General features: G+C 44.3%; 1 protein-coding gene across 2 annotated transcripts in view; it reads right to left on the minus strand.

Annotated features, from left to right (window-relative positions):
- EP300 (E1A binding protein p300) overlaps window positions 1-18,966 on the minus strand; it is a 256,187-nt gene that overhangs the window by 17,618 nt on the left and 219,603 nt on the right. For both annotated transcript variants that reach the window (XM_040408432.1, XM_040408434.1), the window contains exons 25-28: window positions 13,126-13,272; window positions 5,009-5,122; window positions 4,754-4,919; window positions 3,965-4,129 (exon numbers count right to left, since the gene is read on the minus strand). In XM_040408432.1, the coding sequence (XP_040264366.1) occupies window positions 3,965-4,129; window positions 4,754-4,919; window positions 5,009-5,122; window positions 13,126-13,272 (592 nt within the window). The remainder of the gene's footprint in view (window positions 1-3,964; window positions 4,130-4,753; window positions 4,920-5,008; window positions 5,123-13,125; window positions 13,273-18,966) is intronic.

An 18,966-nucleotide genomic window follows, 5' to 3' on the forward strand; every position in this document is an offset into this window, starting at 1 on the left:
TTTCCATCGGATCCTGTAATTGAGAGGAGTCCTCGAAAGGAAGGGAGGTTTTCTTGACTACCTTCGCTACCTGGACGTCGATTTTTGGTGTTTCGTTGAATATCTTTATATCAGTTGGATCAAACAATCTGTTATTGAACTCTTTGGAGACTCCCAGTCTCCTCTCTGGGTCCGTCCATTCATTCATGATCATATCCTTTATATTTTCGTTTACTGGGAATACTTTAGATTTTTTGGCTCCGAGTCCCCCAAACATTTCGCCTTGGACTGATCATGGTTTTTTGTACCTCCTCAATGCCCATGGTTGCTCTTACGGCTCCCAATAACTCCTGCATAGCCTCAGACGAAAAGTAGTACATTTTCCGGTCTTCCACTAGTTCTCCCTCTGACAGTGCGCCTGCGTTCTGTCTAGAGGTGGAAGCGTCCTCGTCTATGTCCTCTGATTCAGAGGATGATGGAGCAGACACCTGAGATTTTTTCGCAGGTGGCGTAGGAGGGGAAGATCTGAGAGAGGCCAGCGAGGATTTTATCTCACTCTGGATCATTGATTTAACTTCCATAAGTATGGACGGTTGCTCCTCTTTTACAAGCTAGTTAATGCACGCTTGGCAGAGCTTCTTTTTGTGATTTTCAGACAGACAATCTTTTGCCACAATTAGCACATCTAGGGACCTTGGCCTTTATTCTGGGCTCTTTTACTCCCTAAAAAAGAGGAGCAACCAGGTATCAGTGGACTATTAGCAATTAGCATAACATGATACACATTTTTCTCCCCACAGGGGAACTCACGGTTGGAGTAGCCGAGGGGGCATCTGTAAGGTCCATTTGGTCTGCAGGGAAATCAGGCGCTGACATCTGGAGCAGGAGCCTCACACGAACGGCAGTAGACTTTTCAAAACTGCCGCCTCTAAGTGCTGGAAGCGCCGTCTGACGTCATCATTGTGCGTGCGCCCCAACTCCTAGCTCCGCCCCCTCAGCCTCCTGGTGGTCTGGACAGAGCGCAGCGCTGTGGCTTCACACAGGGGTCTGCGTGCAGCGTTCTCTGTGGTGCGAGGTCAGCTTCATATTAGAGGGAAGGGGGACCCTGCGCATGAGGAGAGATTCAGGCCCCTGCTGGACAGGAACGAGATCAGCTCCATAGGTCTTCCTCTGCCCAGCTTAGGACGGGGCCGTCAGAGGGCAAGGGAAGGGACAAACAATCCCAAACAGGTATTTAAAATAATAAACAAAAAGGTGATATCCTTTACCTCCCACAGGAGATCTCTCTGTGGGGTGCCCCCGTAGGGAAAGAAAACACTGAGGGTGAGAGTGAGTGGTGGCCTATTAAACTCTGTGTTCCTGCCCCTACAGAGGTCAAGGGGTCAATTTCCAGGTTAAGCAGTCATGGTGGACGAAATGGAAAATATAAATAAATACATCAGCACCCAGAAAAAACCCTGTAGGGATGGGGCAAGGTGCAAACTAGCCATGCAAAAGCCAGGGAATAAAGTAGGGAGAGGCTGAAATGAGGCAGCCTGAACCCAGGGGACACAATGTGGAAGCTGAGAAATGAGAAATGGCAAAAAATGGTAACAGGGGAGTAAAGGAGGATAGCAACCATCATACAGAGAGTAAACAGCCCAAAGAAAAACCCCAGGAGCTGGGGATAAGATAGGAACCAGCACAGCCTAGCCCCGGTAAAAGTCAGGGGACTAGAGTGAGAAAGGGTGCTGAAAGAGGGGAGGGCCTGGGAACATGCAACCAGAAACGCAAGGTGGGAGGAAAAGTCTAGTGATAACCCACAGAGGCATAGAATGAAAAAGGGAGTCTAAGGAATCACTAACCCAAGGGAGACCGTTTTACTTGCCTTCCAGGGCAGGGTCAGGGCTTAGTGTGTGTGTGTAGCCAATAGCAGGTCGTAACTGTGACTTGCTCCCCTAGTGTCACCGAAGTGATGCAAGGGGGCAGGTCACAGTCGTGGCCTGCTATTGGCTGCCCCCTACACATCCCCCCCACCCCCGTATATTATATGCACAACGAGGAGATGCAGCTGCAGCCATGCAGGGATATGGAGGCACGCAGGAATCAGGGACCAGGTAAGTTTGTTCTGTACGAGGGACCTGGGCATGTCACTGGGTTTTGGGTCTGATAACCCCTTTGAGGAATTAATTTCTTCACTCGATCTTTTTGTTCTCACAAGAGATCAGATGCTGCCAGAAGCCTCTGGCAGCGGCTGTCTCCCTACTGACAATATACAAACATTCAATCAAACTGAACATGTATAATTGAAGAGAGATTGGGCTAAGTGAATATGATCACCCTATACTTTATTTCTCCCTGGTGGCAAGTCAAAAATTTCTTGCAGCGGCTTTCTTACCTCCCCCTACTGAATACATATACACGTTAGGCAGAACCTAATGTGTAATTATGTACAGTATATATTTCTAGCTATGTTCATAGTATGTGTATATATAAATATATACTTATCGGTCAACCTTTCGTTTTTAGCTGCCAGCTTTTGAATGTATATGACCAGCTTTACAGGGCTAATAAATGACCTAATTAGGTGAAGGTGGAAATTACATATGAACTGCTCATCTTCGTTGACAGAAATAAAAAGTAACCGTACCCTAAGGCTACATTTACATGACCTTATGTGTTCTGCGGCCCGCAAAAAAACAAACGGATGATGTCCATATGGCATCCATTTTTTTTGCGTATCCATTGTAACAATTCCTATCCTTGTCCACAAAAAAGACAAGGATAGGACATGTTCTATTTTTTTTTTGCGGGGCTACGGAACGGACATACAGATAGCACACGGTGTGCAGTCCACATTTCTTGCGGACCAATTGAAATGAATGGGTCTGCATCCTATCCGCAAAAAAACAAAACAAAAGAAAAAAAACGGAATGGACACAAACAAAATACATTTGTGTGAATGTAGCCTAAACATGACAGAGGCCACATAATCTGATTGGTTAGAGGAGTTGTTACATGAAGGAAAGTTTCTATATTCCCCCTCTTGCTCAATGGAAGATGTACAAGGTAGTGGTAACAGTAACATGCTGTGATCTTTCTTCCAGGTGTCACTTGCACGTCCCCCCCTCTTACACATAGCCAGAAGGAAAACAATTTCAGGATGTTCTCCAGCTTCAAATGAGTGCTAGGTCCCAAATAATGCACATACAAAGATGAGCCTGCCATAACTTAACAGCTAATATGATACCAATATCTAACCTAGCCCAAGCATGTAGTGTTATGATGCAAAAAAATTAACAAAATTCTCATTGACCGTGAAATGGTTAATTGTGAAATAGGACAATCTAATAGAAGATGCAACAAGGAAAACTGTAGATTGTTAGTCATCATTTTTCTACTTCAAAAATTTTGGTTTCACGTATACTAGGTGTGTCCAACCAATGTTTTTATAGCTGACAACAAAATTATGCACCACTCCATAGGCCTCTTTCACAGATGCATTTCTGGTGTGGGAAACCTGCTGTAAACGATGGCTGCATTTCCTGGACCTAACACTGCTACTCTGACCCAAACTCACAGCATAATAACTGATGAGACAGAGTTCCTGCTTGATTGTGGGTCTACTGTACGCAAAGCTTTATGTCATTACAGTAGACTTACAGTATCAACTTATTAAAATTCTATGAGTTTGGGTCAGAGGAGAGGCATGCTGCCCAAGAAATGCAGCCATCACATGAAGCATAGGTCATAGCTGGAGAGACAAACAATGCATACAACAATTTGTCGTCTGGCGCTGGGACCTGTCCAGCATCACAAATTAAGCCAAAACGGCTCCCACTGGAAAGCATGAGATGAGTTCTGGCATCAGTTGCTTCTGACATTGTTAAGTTAATCTGGAACTTTGTGTTACTAATTACAAAAAGTTATTACAATAAGCATTTACATACTTGAGAATGATGTATTCAAATATAAAGTTATAGTTTAAAGAAAAAACTGTATTCACCTCAATGCTCTCATTGCCGGTATTCTCTTCCCGTTTTCTTTCTTCCTCCTCCTGTTCTAACTCTTTGATGCTTTCTTCTAAAACATTAGGCCAAAAGTCTCCTTCAAAATATGGCAATTCCTTTGCACTTGTAAGTCTGTCTTCTGTTGCCTGCTTAAAAATATCCTGTTTGGGTGGGGAAAATTTTTTTTTTTAATGAGAACTACGGTACATAAGAATGTGAAGTTATGGATTAAGGTCTTCAAGGGTTGAAATAAAATTAGGGAAACCCAGTTGTAAATTTGCTGTGAAATTTTAGGCAAACATAGGTAATTTACAAAGCATCTGTCAACACGATCAAACTATCATACAGCCTTGTAGGGGGTGATAATGCTGATAAAAAAAATGATGTCCTTATTATGACTCTGCATGGCCCCATTACTGAGAAAACAGCATTTTTTTAAAAAAATATGCAAATGCCCTAACTGGAGCACCAAAGGGCTGGCCAGAGCCCTTGGAGAACAAGTACGTTACACCCCCTTCATTCTCAGCCCCGACCCCCTTTCCCTTAAATGACAGGGCTAGTCTTCTAGTGCTGAGACCTGTATTTTCCTGCCTATGCTGTATTTTCTGGTCATAGCGCTTGCTCAGTGTTTCTCCCTGCTGTGCTTCAAGCCATGCAGGTTTAAAGTGAGCAAGCTCTGAGACCTGTGATCTCATGCCTACTCTTTATGGCAAGTAATAGGGAAAATATTTCATAAGCAAACTAAAAAAGGCTACAATACACTTATTCCACCAAGCTATACAGACCTTGTAGTCATGAACAATTCGCTCTGATACAGACTTGTCCAACATCTTTTTGTACCATTCTTGTAGTCGTTTGGGTTTTGGTATTCTCTGGTCCATGGGGTGGCAGTGGAAGATGTAGTCATCTCCTTCACTAGGTGGACAGGCCCATATATGCCCTGTTGTGTACCTGACAGAAAATGTGAAAAACTTGTCATGTAGGTTTACCGTAGTCACTTGCTATGGTAATTATAATTTAACAACGGCTGTGATACTTACCCAAGTTTCTTTACATACTCCAAGTACCCAATTAAAATTTCATGGTAGACAGCTGTTCTCAGAGCCTTTGGCCGAAAAAAGTGAACACTATCTAGATAGGAAATGTATACACGCCTAAAGGACAAAATGAACAAGTCTCCATGAAAAAAAAAAATTACAAATGAAAGATTTTGGTGCATTTAAGGCTACTTTCACACTTGCGTTCGGGGCTCCGCTTGTGAGCTCCGTTTGAAGGGTCTCACAAGCGGCCCTGAACGCATCCGGACTGCCCTAATGCATTCTGAGTGGATGCGGATCCGCACAGAATGCATCAGTCTGGCAGCGTTCAGCAAGCGTACACCTGAACGCTGCTTGCAGCGTTCGGGTGTCCGCCTGGCCGTGCGGAGGCAAACGGATCCGTCCAGACTTACAATGTAAGTCAATGGGGACGGATCCGTTTGAAGTTGACACAGTATGGCTCAATTTTCAAACCGATCCGTCCCCCATTGACTTTTAATGTAAAGTCTGGACGGATCCATCTGAACTACTTTCACACTTAGAATATTTTTTAAACTACAGGGTGGGCCATTTATATGGATACACCTTAATAAAATGGGAATGGTTGGTGATATTAACTTCCTGTTTGTGGCACATTAGTATATGTGAGGGGAGAAACTTTTCAAGATGGGTGGTGACCATGGCGGCCATTTTGAAGTCGGCCATTTTGAATCCAACTTTTGTTTTTTCAATAGAAAGAGGGGCATGTGACACAAACTTATTGGGAATTTCACAAGAAAAACAATTGTGTGCTTGGTTTTAATGTAACTTTATTCTTTCATGAGTTATTTACAAGTTTCTGACCACTTACAAAATGTGTTCAATGTGCTGCCCATTGTGTGGGATTCTCAATGCAACCCTTTTCTCCCACTCTTCACACACCGATAGCAACACCGCAGGAGAAATGCTAGCACAGGCTTCCAGTATCCGTAGTTTCAGGTGCTGCACATCTCGTATCATCTGAAGGCAATTGTCTATGCTGTGAAGATACGAGAAAAAAATGGTGTGCTTGGTTTTAATGCACATCTCGTATCATCTGAAGGCAATTGTCTATGCTGTGAAGATACGAGATGTGCAGCACCTGAAACTACGGATACTGGAAGCCTGTGCTAGCATTTCTCCTGCGGTGTTGCTATCAGTGTGTGAAGAGTGGGACAAGAGGGTTGCATTGACAATCCAACACAATGGGCAGCACATTGAACACATTTTGTAAGTGGTCAAAAACTTGTAAATAACTCATGAAAGAATAAAGTTACATTAAAACCAAGCACACCATTTTTTTCTTGTGAAATTCCCAATAAGTTTGATGTGTCACATGACCCTCTTCCTATTGAAAAAATGTCTGACTTCAAAATGGCCGCCACGGTCACCAACCATCTTGAAAAGTTTCCCCCCTCACATATACTAATGTGCCACAAACAGGAAGTTAATATCACCAACCATTCCCATTTTATTAAGGTGTATCCATATAAATGGCCCACCCTGTATAATGCAGACGGATCCGTTCTGAACGGATTCAAACGTCTGCATTATAGGAGCGGATCCGTCTGTGCAGACATCAGACGGACCCGCTCTGAACGCAAGTGTGAAAGTAGCCTTAGCAATATGGCAAAAATAAGGTGTGACAGTCTGCGCTAATAACACATTTTGGTACACAATAAGCCACAAGAGTCCTGGCACAGCCACAATAGTACATGTGGGCCAATTAAATTAAGATATGGATGTACCCCATCTTCAGGTGTATACATGCTGTTAACCCTAAAGACAACTTTTGAGGTAAACAAGCCCTGAACCATTATGCTTGGAAAGCAGTGCTGTACGCTGTAATGCATCCACTGGACCTCTAAGCTACCTCCTAAACCAAAACAAAAAAAAAAAACTCACCTAAAAAAATAAATGTACCAAAAATTGGGAGAAAATTGCAAATTTCAATTTCTCTACTTTTATACTAGATCGTAATACCTTAAAAAATGTATTACTTTACATTCCCCATATGTCTACTTCATGTTTGGATAATTTTGTATATTACATTTTCTTTTTTTGGGACGTTAGGCTTAGAACTTTAGAAGCAAATCTTAATTTTTAAGAAAATTTCCAAAACCCAATTTTTGGAGGAACAGTTAAGTTATGAAGTCACTTTCTGGGGCTTACATATTAGAAACTACACCCCTCAAGCTATTCAAAACTGATTTTACAAACTGTTAACCCTTTAGGTGCACCACAAGAATTAAAGGAAAATGGGAATTACATTTTAAAATTTCTAATTTACTTTTTTAGCAGATTTAAATTTTAATCTATTTTTTTCTGAAACACATCAATGGTTAACAGCCAAACAAAACTCAAAATCTATTACCCTGATTCTGGAGTTTACAGAAACACACCATGTGTGCTGAAAAACGGAGGTATGGGCTTTTGGAGAGTGGATTTAGCTGGAATGGAAACTAGGAGCTATGTCGCATATGAAGACACCCTGAGGTGGCCCTACAGTGGAAAACCCCAAAAAGTGACCCCATTCCGTAAATTACAACCCTCAAGGAATATTTCAAGGTGTGTAGTGAGCACTTTGACCTCAAAGTTGTTTACTAGAATTAGGAAACACTTGGCAGTGAAAATGAAAAATAGAATTTTTTTTTTAACAAAGTTGCTTTACACCCACATTTTTCACTTTCCCAAATGGCAACAGGACAAAAGGCACCCCACATTTTGTTACTCATTTCCCGCCGAATACATCAACACCCCATATGTGCTCAAAAAATGATGTATGGGCGCACAGCAGGGCTCTAGAGGCAAAATATGGATTTTAGGTGACATGTTGCATTAAAAAAAAACATTCCCGTGGTCCCCAGAAATTAAAAACCACAAGAAGTGACCCCAAGAAGTACCAACATTTTAAGGGGTGGAAAGGGCACTTTTGACCTAACAGTTGTCTCAGAGAAAAGAATATGTAGTGGCCGCTAGAAAGTGGATATGCAAGCGAGGTGGAATAAATCAGAGAGATATAAAGTGGAAATATTACAGGGAGCATAAAGGATCAAATAACATTAATACTCCATGGATGAGTGGTAGATTTGAAAACACTCCTGCACGCACAGGCCAGGTTTCGCAGTGGTAAATGGTGTCTTTCCTTATCCCCCTTTTGGAACACACCCTGCATCTTTTTGGGCACTTCCCTTCCTTGCTGTCTGGGGGCTTGACCTGGAAAATGTTGCCCTGGTACGACACAGGCACCATGACTTCCAGAAGTACTGGGACCCTCCCCGGCCTAGGTTTGAAAAATGAGGGCCTTGATCACCACCTCTTAGAACTGAAGGAAAGTTCCTGTGTGGCCTGAAGATTGAAATAGCACGTACGCATTGCACATGTATACAGCTTTTTGTATCACACTTTTGTTTTTCGTGTGGCACTGTAGGGCTTCAGAATTTGATCTGAAAGATCCACCCCTCCCATGTGTCTGTTGTAGTGCAGGATACAAACTGGTTTGGGGGTAGTGGTTGTGGTACCTTGTACAGGAGCAGGGGAGCTGGCGTTAGTGGGGATGTTGGTCAGTACAAGGACTCCCCTCTTGTCCTTGTACTTAACCATCAGAATGTTCTCACGGAGGAGAGCCCTACTTTCACTTATTCTCAGTGGTTGCCCTACCAGGGATCTAGGGAGGCCTCTCCGATTTTAAAGCAATGTGCCGCAGTATCGGAGGCAACATTCCACAGGCCACAGAACCTCTGGCAGTTAGGGATATGAATAGGGGTATGCTGGTATAATAGTTATCCACATAGAGGTGGTAACCCTTATCCAGCAGTAGGTGCAGTAAGTCCCACACGATCTTCCCACTAACTACTAGGATGGAGGGGAATTCTGGGGGTTCAATCCAGGAACTTGTGGGTGTACCCGGAGCTACTCTCACAAACTTTGTATATTTTTATGCCATACCTAGCCCGTTTGCTAGGCAGGTACTGGCGGAATCTAATCCTCCCTTTGAAAAGTAATAGGGACTCATCTAAACAGACATTTTTATCTGTGTTGTACAGCTCAGCACACTTGGTGTTAAAGTGGTCAACAGGCTTAACTTTGAACAGACGGTCAAATATTGGGTCGTTTTGGGGTGGGCACTGTAAATTGTCGTAGTGATGATGAGGATGATGTAGAGGAGTAGAGGAAAGTGACATCTTCTCCCTCACTGGCAGACTCAGTATCAGAGGAAAGCATGGCGTATGCCTCTTCAGCTGAATATACTCTGAGATTTTTTTTTTTATTGGGGTGTGACATGTGAAAACCTTTATTTCGTGTGAGGTGTGTATGTTGTGTTTTCGCTGCACAAAAAAAGGCTTCTGCACAAAAAACTTGCAGTGCAGACGCGTTCAGTAATGGACACTGATCGGTGCTCAGTGGTTGCAAAATGCACGTACGCAGATGGTGCGTTCGTGCCAAATTCTAAACTGACACTAATCTCTCTACCAGTAACTGCAGCTCTTTTTTCACTGATTTTTTTTTTAAACTTAAAAATTTGCAGATGCAAACGAGCACACTACTGATTGGTGTTCTGCAGCACGCACATCATGCGTGCAAAAACAATGGCTAAAAATTAATTTTATATAAACAGTTGCAAGAAAAAGTATGTAATCACAGTCTGCTTAAACTAATAACACACAAAGAATTAAATGTTACCATGTTTTTATTGCACACCATGTAAACATTCACAGTGCAGGTGGAAAAAGTATGTGAACCCTTGGATTTAATAACTGGTTGAACCTCCTTTGGCAGCAATAACTTCAAGCAAACATTTCCTGTAGTTGCAGATCAGATGCGCACAACGGTCAGGAGTAATTCTTGACCATTCCTCTTTACAGAACTGTTTCAGTTCAGCAATATTCTTGGGATGTCTGGTGTGAATCGATTTCTTGAGGTCATGCCACAGCATCTCAATCTGGTTGAGGTCAGGACTCTGACTTGGCCACTCCAGAAGGCATATTTTCTTCTGTTTAAGCCATTCTGTTGTTGATTTACTTCTATGCTTTGGGTCGTTGTCCTGTTGCAACACCAATCTTCTGTTGAGCTTCAGCTGGTGAACAGATGGCCATAAGTTCTACTGCAAAATGTCTTGATAAATTTGGGAATTCATTTTTCCTTCGATGATAGCAATCCGCCCAGGCCCTGATGCAGCAAAGCAGCCCCAAACCATACTTCACAGTTGGAATGCGGTTTTGATGTTGGTGTGCTGTGCCTCTTTTTCTCCACAGTGTTGGGTGTTTCTTCCAAACTCCTCAACTTTGGTTTCATCTGTCCACAGAACATTTTGCCAGTACTGCTGTGGAACATCCAGGTGCTCTTGTGCAAACTGTAAATGTGTGGCAATGTTTTTTTGGACAGCAGTGGCTTCCTCTGTGGTATCCTCCCATGAAATCCATTCTTGTTTAGTGTTTTACATATTGTAGATTCGCTAACAGGGATGTTAGCATATGCCAAATACTTTTGTAAGTCTTTAGCTGACACTCTAGGATTCTTCACCTCATTGAGCAGTCATCTTTACAGGATGGCCACTCCTAGGGAGAGTAGCAGCAGTGCTGAACTTTCTCCATTTATAGACATTTTGTCTTACTGTGGACTGATGAACAGCAAGGCTTTTGGAGATACTTTTATAACCCTTTCCAGCTTTATGCAAGTCAACAATTCTTAATCGTAGGTCTTCTGAGAGCGCTTTTGTGCGAGGCATCATTCACATCAGGCAATGCTTCTTGTGAAAAGCAAACCCAGAACTGGTGTGTGTTTATTTATAGGGCAGCTGTAACCAACACCTCCAATCTGATCTCATTGATTGGACTCCAGTTGGCTGACACCTCACTCCAATTAGCTCTTGGAGATGTCATTAGTCTAGGGGTTCACATACTTTTTCCACCTGCACTGTGAATGTTTACCTGGTGTGTTCAATAAAACACACCAGGTAGCATTTAATTATTTGTGTGTTATTAGTTTAAGCAGACTGATTGTCTATTGTTGTGACTTAGATGAAGATCAGATCACATTTTATGACCAATTTGTGCAGAAATCAACATTCCATATGGTTCACATACTTTTTCTTGCAACTGTATTATATATAACATATACACACACAATATATAATATATAATATATATATATATATATATACACACACACACACATACACATACATATACACACAGCAAAAATATAAACGTAAAATGGGAGCAAAACCTAAACTGTTGCATGAGCTGAACTCAAAAGATCTGAAACATTTTCTACATACACAAACGACCCATTACTCAAATATTGTTGTTAGTGAGCACTTCTCTTTTTCAGAGATAATCCATCCCACCTCACAGGTGTGGCATATCAAGGTGCTGATTAGACAGCATGAATATTGTACAGGTGTGCCTTAGACTGCCCATAATAAAAGACCACTCTGAAAAGTGCGGTTTGAGCACACAGCACAATGCCACAGAAGTCGCAACGTTTGAGGGAGCATGCAATTGGCATGCTGACTGCAGGAATGTCTACCAGAGCTGTTGCCCGTGCAATGAATGTTCATTTCTCTACCATAAGCAGTCTCCAAAGGCGTTTCAGAAAATTTGGCAGTACATCCAACCGGCCTCACAACCGCAGACCAAGTGTAGCCACACCAGCCCAGGACCTCCACATCCAGCATGTTCACCTCCATGATTGGATGGCTGGTCTCAGACAGACAGCTGCAGCAACAATCGGTTTGCATAACCAAAGAACTTCTGCACTGTCAGAAACTGTCTCAGGGAAGCTCATCTGTATGCTCGTCGTCCTAATCGGGGTCTGGACCTGACTGCAGTTCGTCATCGTAACAGACTTGAGTGGGCAAATGCTTACATTTGATGGCGTCTGGCACGTTGGAGAGGCGTTCTGTTCACGGATGAGTCCCGGTTTCACTATTCAGGGCAGACAGAGTGTGTGGAGTCGTGTGGGTGAGCGGTTTGCTGACGTCAGCCATTCATCCACGACCATCACCTCATGTTGCAGCATGATAATGCACGGCCCCAAATTGCAAGGATATGTACACAATTCCTGGAAGCTGAAAACCAGTTCTTGCATGGCCAGTATACTCAACAGAGAGGTCACCCATTGAGCATGTTTGGGATGCTCTGGATCGGTGTATAAGACAGCGTGTTTCAGTTCCTGCCAATATTTTGCAAGTTTGCACAGCTATTGAAGAGGAGTGGACCAACATGCCACAGACAACAAATAACCTGATCAATTCTATGCAACGGATATAAACAGTGGGAAACAGTCGGCACTCCTCTCTTGTATCGTGGTGCTCGCGTCCAGGGTATGAGAAGACCCGCTTCAATATATAGACAAAAGACCGGCACTCACTGTTAGAAGGTATTCTAACAGTGAGTGCCGGTCTTTTGTCTATATATGCAACGGATATGTGTTGCACTGCATGATGCAAATGGTGGCCACACCAGATACTGACTGGTTTTCTGACCCCCACCAGTAAGGCAAAACTGTGCACATTTCAGAGTGTCCTTTTATTGTGGGCAGTCTAAGGCTGCACAGGTGTGTGCAATATTCATGCTTAATCAGCACCTGGATATGCCACACCTGCGAGTTGGGAAGTATTATCTCGGCAAAGGAGAAGTGCTCACCAACACAGATTTATGAACAATATTTGAGAGTAATGGGTCTTTTGTGTATGTAGAAAATGTTTAAATGTTTCAGATCTTTGAGTTCAGCTCATGCAAAATGGGAGCAAAACCGAAAGTGTTGTGTTTATATTTTTGGTGTGTATGTGTATAGATATAGCCCTAACTTCAAATTTGTTCTTTCAACTCCCCCTGACCCCCATCCCCCCGCTGTATACAGCTTCCGGCGCTGCAATGTGCTGGTGCAGCACCATGCTGCCCTTATCCGGCAGCCCGTCCCCAGCTCTATACACTAAATCCAGGTGACCGATTTCCTTTAAGTCACGTCCAGTTACACCGTACATGTACGACGGGGGTCCTTAAGGGGTTAATATGCAGTTTTCCTCATTCTTTATCAGACAAACTCATGTTGATTTATCTAAGAGGTATTTTATATAGTAAATATTTTAGACTTACCTCTGGTTGGGTGGTGGACAATCAGAGCCATACTCCTGCACATGCATGCCAAAGAAACACAACTCAACACCATCTACTTCTTCGAAGGCAAATAATGCTTTTGTCCGATATGGAAAGGACTCTGCCATTTCTCCAGTATCCACAAACCTAAAACCAGTATAAAAAGTTGCATGTAAGCTTTTTCTGTCACACAAGGAGGAAAATAGGTTTGTCTCAAAAGTGTAGTGCAGCATTCTATCCAAAGGTACGACCGCATGGAGTAGCTGTTAGGGATCGACCGATATTGATTTTTTAGGGCCGATACCGATAATTTGTGAACTTTCAGGCCGATAGCCGATAATTTATACCGATATTCTGGGAATTTTGATTTTTGAGAAAAAAAAAAAATTCCTACACAAATCTGCTGAAAATTAATATGTTTATTGTTAATGTGTATTTTTTTTGTTTATTGTTAATGTGTATTTTTTTTTTATAAATCTTTTTCATTTATACTTAATATTTTTGTGTTTTTTTTTTTACTAACTTTTAATCCCCTTAGGGACTAGAACCCTTGTCCTATTCCCCCTGATAGATCTCTATCAGGGTGAATAGGATCTCACACTGTCCCTGCTGCTCTGTGCATAGTGCACACAGCAGCATGGAGCTGAACATGGCAGCCAGGGCTTCAATAGCGTCCTGGCTGCCATGGCAACCGATCGGAGCCCCAGGCTTACACAGCTGGGGCTCCGATCGGAGGAGCAGGGGAGAGGGGATCCTGTGGCCACTGCCACCAATGATTAATACTGGGTGGGGGGGGGGGGGCGCACTGCGCCACCAATGTTTTTACTATTGGCCGGGATTTGGATGGGGGTGGGGGGCGCACTGCGCCACCAATGAAGATAAGTCTATCGATCATTCATATACAGGAGGCGGGAGCTGGCTGCAGAATCACATAGCCGGCTCCCGACCTCTATCAGCGGTAGCTGCGATCCGCGGCACCTGAGGAGTTAACTACCGCGGACCGCAGCTATTGCTCATAGAGGTCGGGAGCCGGCTATGTGATTCTGCAGCCAGCTCCCGCCTCCTGTATATGAATGAATGAAAGGCTTATCTTCATTGGTGGCGCAGCGGCCACAGCCCCTCCCCTCCTCTTATGTTCTATCCCCTCATTGGCGGCAGCGGCAGCAGCAGCACAGGGGGAGGAGACACTGCTTCCTTCTCCCCTGTGCTGCGGAGGGAACACAGAGAGCGCTGTCAGCAGCGCGTTCTGTGTTCCCCATACGTTATCGGTATATCGGCAAAATAGATGCCGATACCGATAACGTTCAAAATCCTCAATATCGGCCGATAATATCGGCCAAACCGATAATCGGTCGATCCCTAGTAGCTGTCTTACAGTTTGTCTGTATTGGTAATGGTAGAGTGTCCATTAACAATACACACTGACTAAGGCTACTTTCACACTTGCGTTGTTCTTTTCCGGCATAGAGTTCGGTCACAGGGGCTCTATACCGGAAAAGAACTGATCAGGTATGTCCCCATGCATTCTGAATGGAGAGTAATCCGTTCAGTTTGCATCAGTATGTCTTCAGTTCAGTCGTTTTGACTGATCAGGCAAAAGAGAAAACCGTAGCATGCTACGGTTTTATCTCCGGCTAAAAAAAACTGAAGACTTGCCTGAATGCCGGATCAGGCATTTTTTCCCATAGGAATGTATTAGTGCCGGATCCGGCATTCAGAATACCGGAATGCCGGATCCGTCCTTCCGGTATGCGCATGCGCAGACTGAAAAAAAGGTGAAAAAATAAATGCCGGATCCGTTTTTGCCGGATGACACCGGAAAGACGGATCCGGCATTTCAATGCATTTTTTCGACTGATCAGGCATTTTTAAGACTGATCAGGATCCTGATCAGTCTTACTAATGCCATCAGTTAGCATACATTTTGCCTGATCCGGCAGGCAGTTCCGGCGACGGAACTGCTTGCCGGATCTCTCTGCCGCAAGTGTGAAAGTAGCCTAACCAGTGCAGTCTTCATTAGTTTACCAGTAGCCAGCTGCTGCCTGTATGTCCATGAAGTACTTGATGGTGGTCACACCCTAAACGTGCTGGCACATGTCGCAGCAGTGATGCGTTTAGTATGCGGCACAAAGCTGCATTAAAAAATTGAGAATTTCCTTCCAGAAAGGGAAAACACAAAGCAGACTCAAATTTTATTAGTGTAATCATTTTGTAATTAATGTAATAGTGTAGAGTAGAGTTGGGCGGTGTGTTTTTTCTTTGTTTTATCCCCTGCCAGCGCGCTTCTCCACACATGCTTGACGTCAAGGAGGCAGCAGCCTCCTTGCTTCAAGTCACAGTAACCACACCCCCTTCCCTACCCCTTTCGCTGTGACTGACAGCGCTTATGCAGAGTGTTGAGCAAAGCCAGCTGAACTGCCAGTCACAGCGAAGGGGCAGGGAAGGGGGCGAGGTTACCGTGACTTGAAGCAAGGAGGCCACTGCCTCCTTGATTTCAAGCATCTGTGGAGAAGCACACCAGCAGGGGATAAAACAACGTTTTCAGTACTTTTGCGGCATCTGCCTTCAGGAAGAAAGGCATCATCAGAAACACACTGCAGGCTACACGCAGGTACTGGCGGCTTCGGATGGTTTTGGGAGGTGATAGGTTCCATTTAAGAGCAATGTTGGTTTATATTTACTATTTTGTATGGATTTTTAACGTAGGCCGAAGCAAGTCCATGGGAAGATTACTGCGTCGTTCAAAGGAACTAGTGTTATTGTAAAAATCTATATACATTTAGACAGTTAGAAGATAAACACCTGCAGAAGTAGAGGCTTCATTGTTTTTCTTATCTAAACATGAATTTCCACAGTGAGAGAATTGTCTAGATGTTCCTCAAAGTATATATTCATGTATCAAAGTTTGTCCCTCAGCTCTGAGACAAGGCCTCCAGGTGTCAGAGGTGTGTAGTATTGAAGATGTCAGGCATGTATGAGTTAACCTTTAATGTTATGGTGCTTATAGCTTATACAACAGTGCCACCTAGGTAACACTACACCAGTAGCAAAAGTGCATTCTGGGTAGTGTTATGACGTCACATTCCTTATCAATGTACACGTCTAATATATCATGATTGGAAAGTTCCAAACTAGGAAAGTGTGCTCATCTGATAAGTTTTGGTTAAGAAACCACATACCAAAAAGAGGGGGACCACAAAAGAAAAAAACAAAAAAGAAAGCCAGGAGAACGATTTGGATTATCAGGAGATTTTGGAGAGCTGACTTCCCCTATACTCTGCCTATCACCTACATCCTTGTGTAATGTATACTGCTGTTTTATGTAGTATTGATATAAATTAATTGGCTTGATACTTAACCAGATACCCACTTATTTGTGGATGTGTAACGGTAGTTGCTACATCAATATTTTTGCTGATTTCAGTTACGATGCACATAACTGAATAAAGGAGATAATATTGGAGAAACTCTCTCATGGGAATATTTATTCAATAGTTCTATATCAAGTTGATAATTTATAAGTTTTATTGCAATACTAGCATTAATCGGAGATTGGGCATAAGATTTGGCAGGGCAAGGGTCCGTATCTGTCATTTTCTTTATTGAATTTATGTGTATAATTAGTTGATGGTATATCTCTCCTAATTGAAAGCAGTATTGCATAATATTCTTGTGTTGGTTGAGTAATGTTTTGTTGGCACCATATAGTGGCGAATTTTGGGTACTGCATATCGTTTATTATTAGCTTTACATTGATCTTTGATTGTATTCTAAATTAATGTATAATAAATTAATATTTTTGCATAGACGCTTACCCTGTTCTTACTGATTGCACAAAATAATTAGGTTCTCGATCGAACTCTTGGAGGTGTTTATATAATGTATATTTTCATAAATTCTTTTGATCCATTAGATCTTGGACATAAAATGGAGGTTCCACCGAGATTCCAACTTATCTTATGTGCTTCAAAATACCACCGGTAAAAACAAACACCTCTTAAAGATGTTGCCATCAATTCTGTATGCATTATTAGAGGTCAGCATTTTCTCAGAGTGTAGACATGGGCATAACACGAAAATTCAAGCATATACCGTATTTTTCACCCTATAAGTTGCACCGGCCCATAAGACGCACCTAGGTTTTTGAGGCGGAAAATAAAAATATTTTTAACCAAAAGATGTGCTTTTGAACTAATGGTGGTCTGTGCATGACACTACTATGGGGGATCTGTAGATGGCACTGTTATTGTGTGTGGGGGGGGGGGGGGAATCTGTTGATGGATCTGTAGATGGCACTGTTATTGTGTGTGTGTGGGGGGGGGGGAATCTGTTGATGGATCTGTGGATGGCACTGGTATGGGGGGGGGGGATCTGTGGATGGCACTGGTATGGGGGGGGAATCTGTGGATGGCACTGGTAGGGGGGGGGAATCTGTGGATGGCACTGGTATGGGGGGGGAATCTGTGGATGGCACTGGTATGGGGGGGGAATCTGTGGATGGCACTGGTATGGGGGGGGAATCTGTGGATGGCACTGGTATGGGGGGGGAATCTGTGGATGGCACTGGTATGGGGGGGGAATCTGTGGATGGCACTGGTATGGGGGGGGAATCTGTGGATGGCACTGGTATGGGGGGGGAATCTGTGGATGGCACTGGTATGGGGGGGGAATCTGTGGATGGCACTGGTATGGGGGGGGAATCTGTGGATGGCACTGGTATGGGGGGGGAATCTGTGGATGGCACTGGTATGGGGGGGGGGAATCTGTGGATGGCACTGGTATGGGGGGGGGGAATCTGTGGATGGCACTGGTATGGGGGGGGAATCTGTGGATGGCACTGGTATGGGGGGGGAATCTGTGGATGGCACTGGTATGGGGGGGGAATCTGTGGATGGCACTGGTATGGGGGGGGATTCTGTGGATGGCACTGGTATGGGGGGGATATCTGTGGATGGCACTGGTATGGGGGGGGAATCTGTGGATGGCACTGGTATGGGGGGGGGAATCTGTGGATGGCACTGGTATGGGGGGGAGAATCTGTGGATGGCACTGGTATGTGGGGGGGATCTGTGGATGGCACTGGTATGTGGGGGGGATCTGTGGATGGCACTGGTATGTGGGGGGGATCTGTGGATGGCACTGGTATGTGGGGGGGATCTGTGGATGGCACTGGTATGGGGGGGATCTGTGGATGGCACTGGTATGGGGGGGGATCTGTGGATGGCACTGGTATGGGGGGGGGTCTGTGGATGGCACTGGTATGGGGGGGATCTGTGGATGGCACTGGTATGGGAGGGGGTCTGTGGATGGCACTGGTATGGGGGGGGTCTGTGGATGGCACTGGTATGGGGGGGGGTCTGTGGATGGCACTGGTATGGGGGGGGTCTGTGGATGGCACTGGTATGGGGAGGGATCTGTGGATGGCACTGGTATGGGGGGGGGATCTGTGGATGGCACTGGTATGGGGGGGGAATCTGTGGATGGCACTGGTATGGGGGGGGGGATCTGTGGATGGCACCGTTATGGGGGGGGATCTGTGGATGGCACTGTTACGGGGGGGTGATCGGTGGATGGCACTGTTACGGGGGGGTGATCGGTGGATGGCACTGTTATGGGTAGATGGTGATCTGGGGATGGCACTATTATGGAGGGGGGCGATTTGTGGATAGCACTGCTATATATGTGTCACCCACAGATCCTCCACCCCATAACAGTGGCATCCACAGATCCCCCACCCCATAATAGTGGCATCCACAGATGCCCTAATAACCTGTGGGAGGGGCCGGTGTCATGCAAATGCAGCGGGGCTGGTGCGGTCACTGTACTCCGGCCCCACCGCTC

Source organism: Bufo bufo, chromosome 9 (assembly GCF_905171765.1).
Source record: "Bufo bufo chromosome 9, aBufBuf1.1, whole genome shotgun sequence".
Lineage (NCBI taxonomy): Eukaryota > Metazoa > Chordata > Amphibia > Anura > Bufonidae > Bufo > Bufo bufo.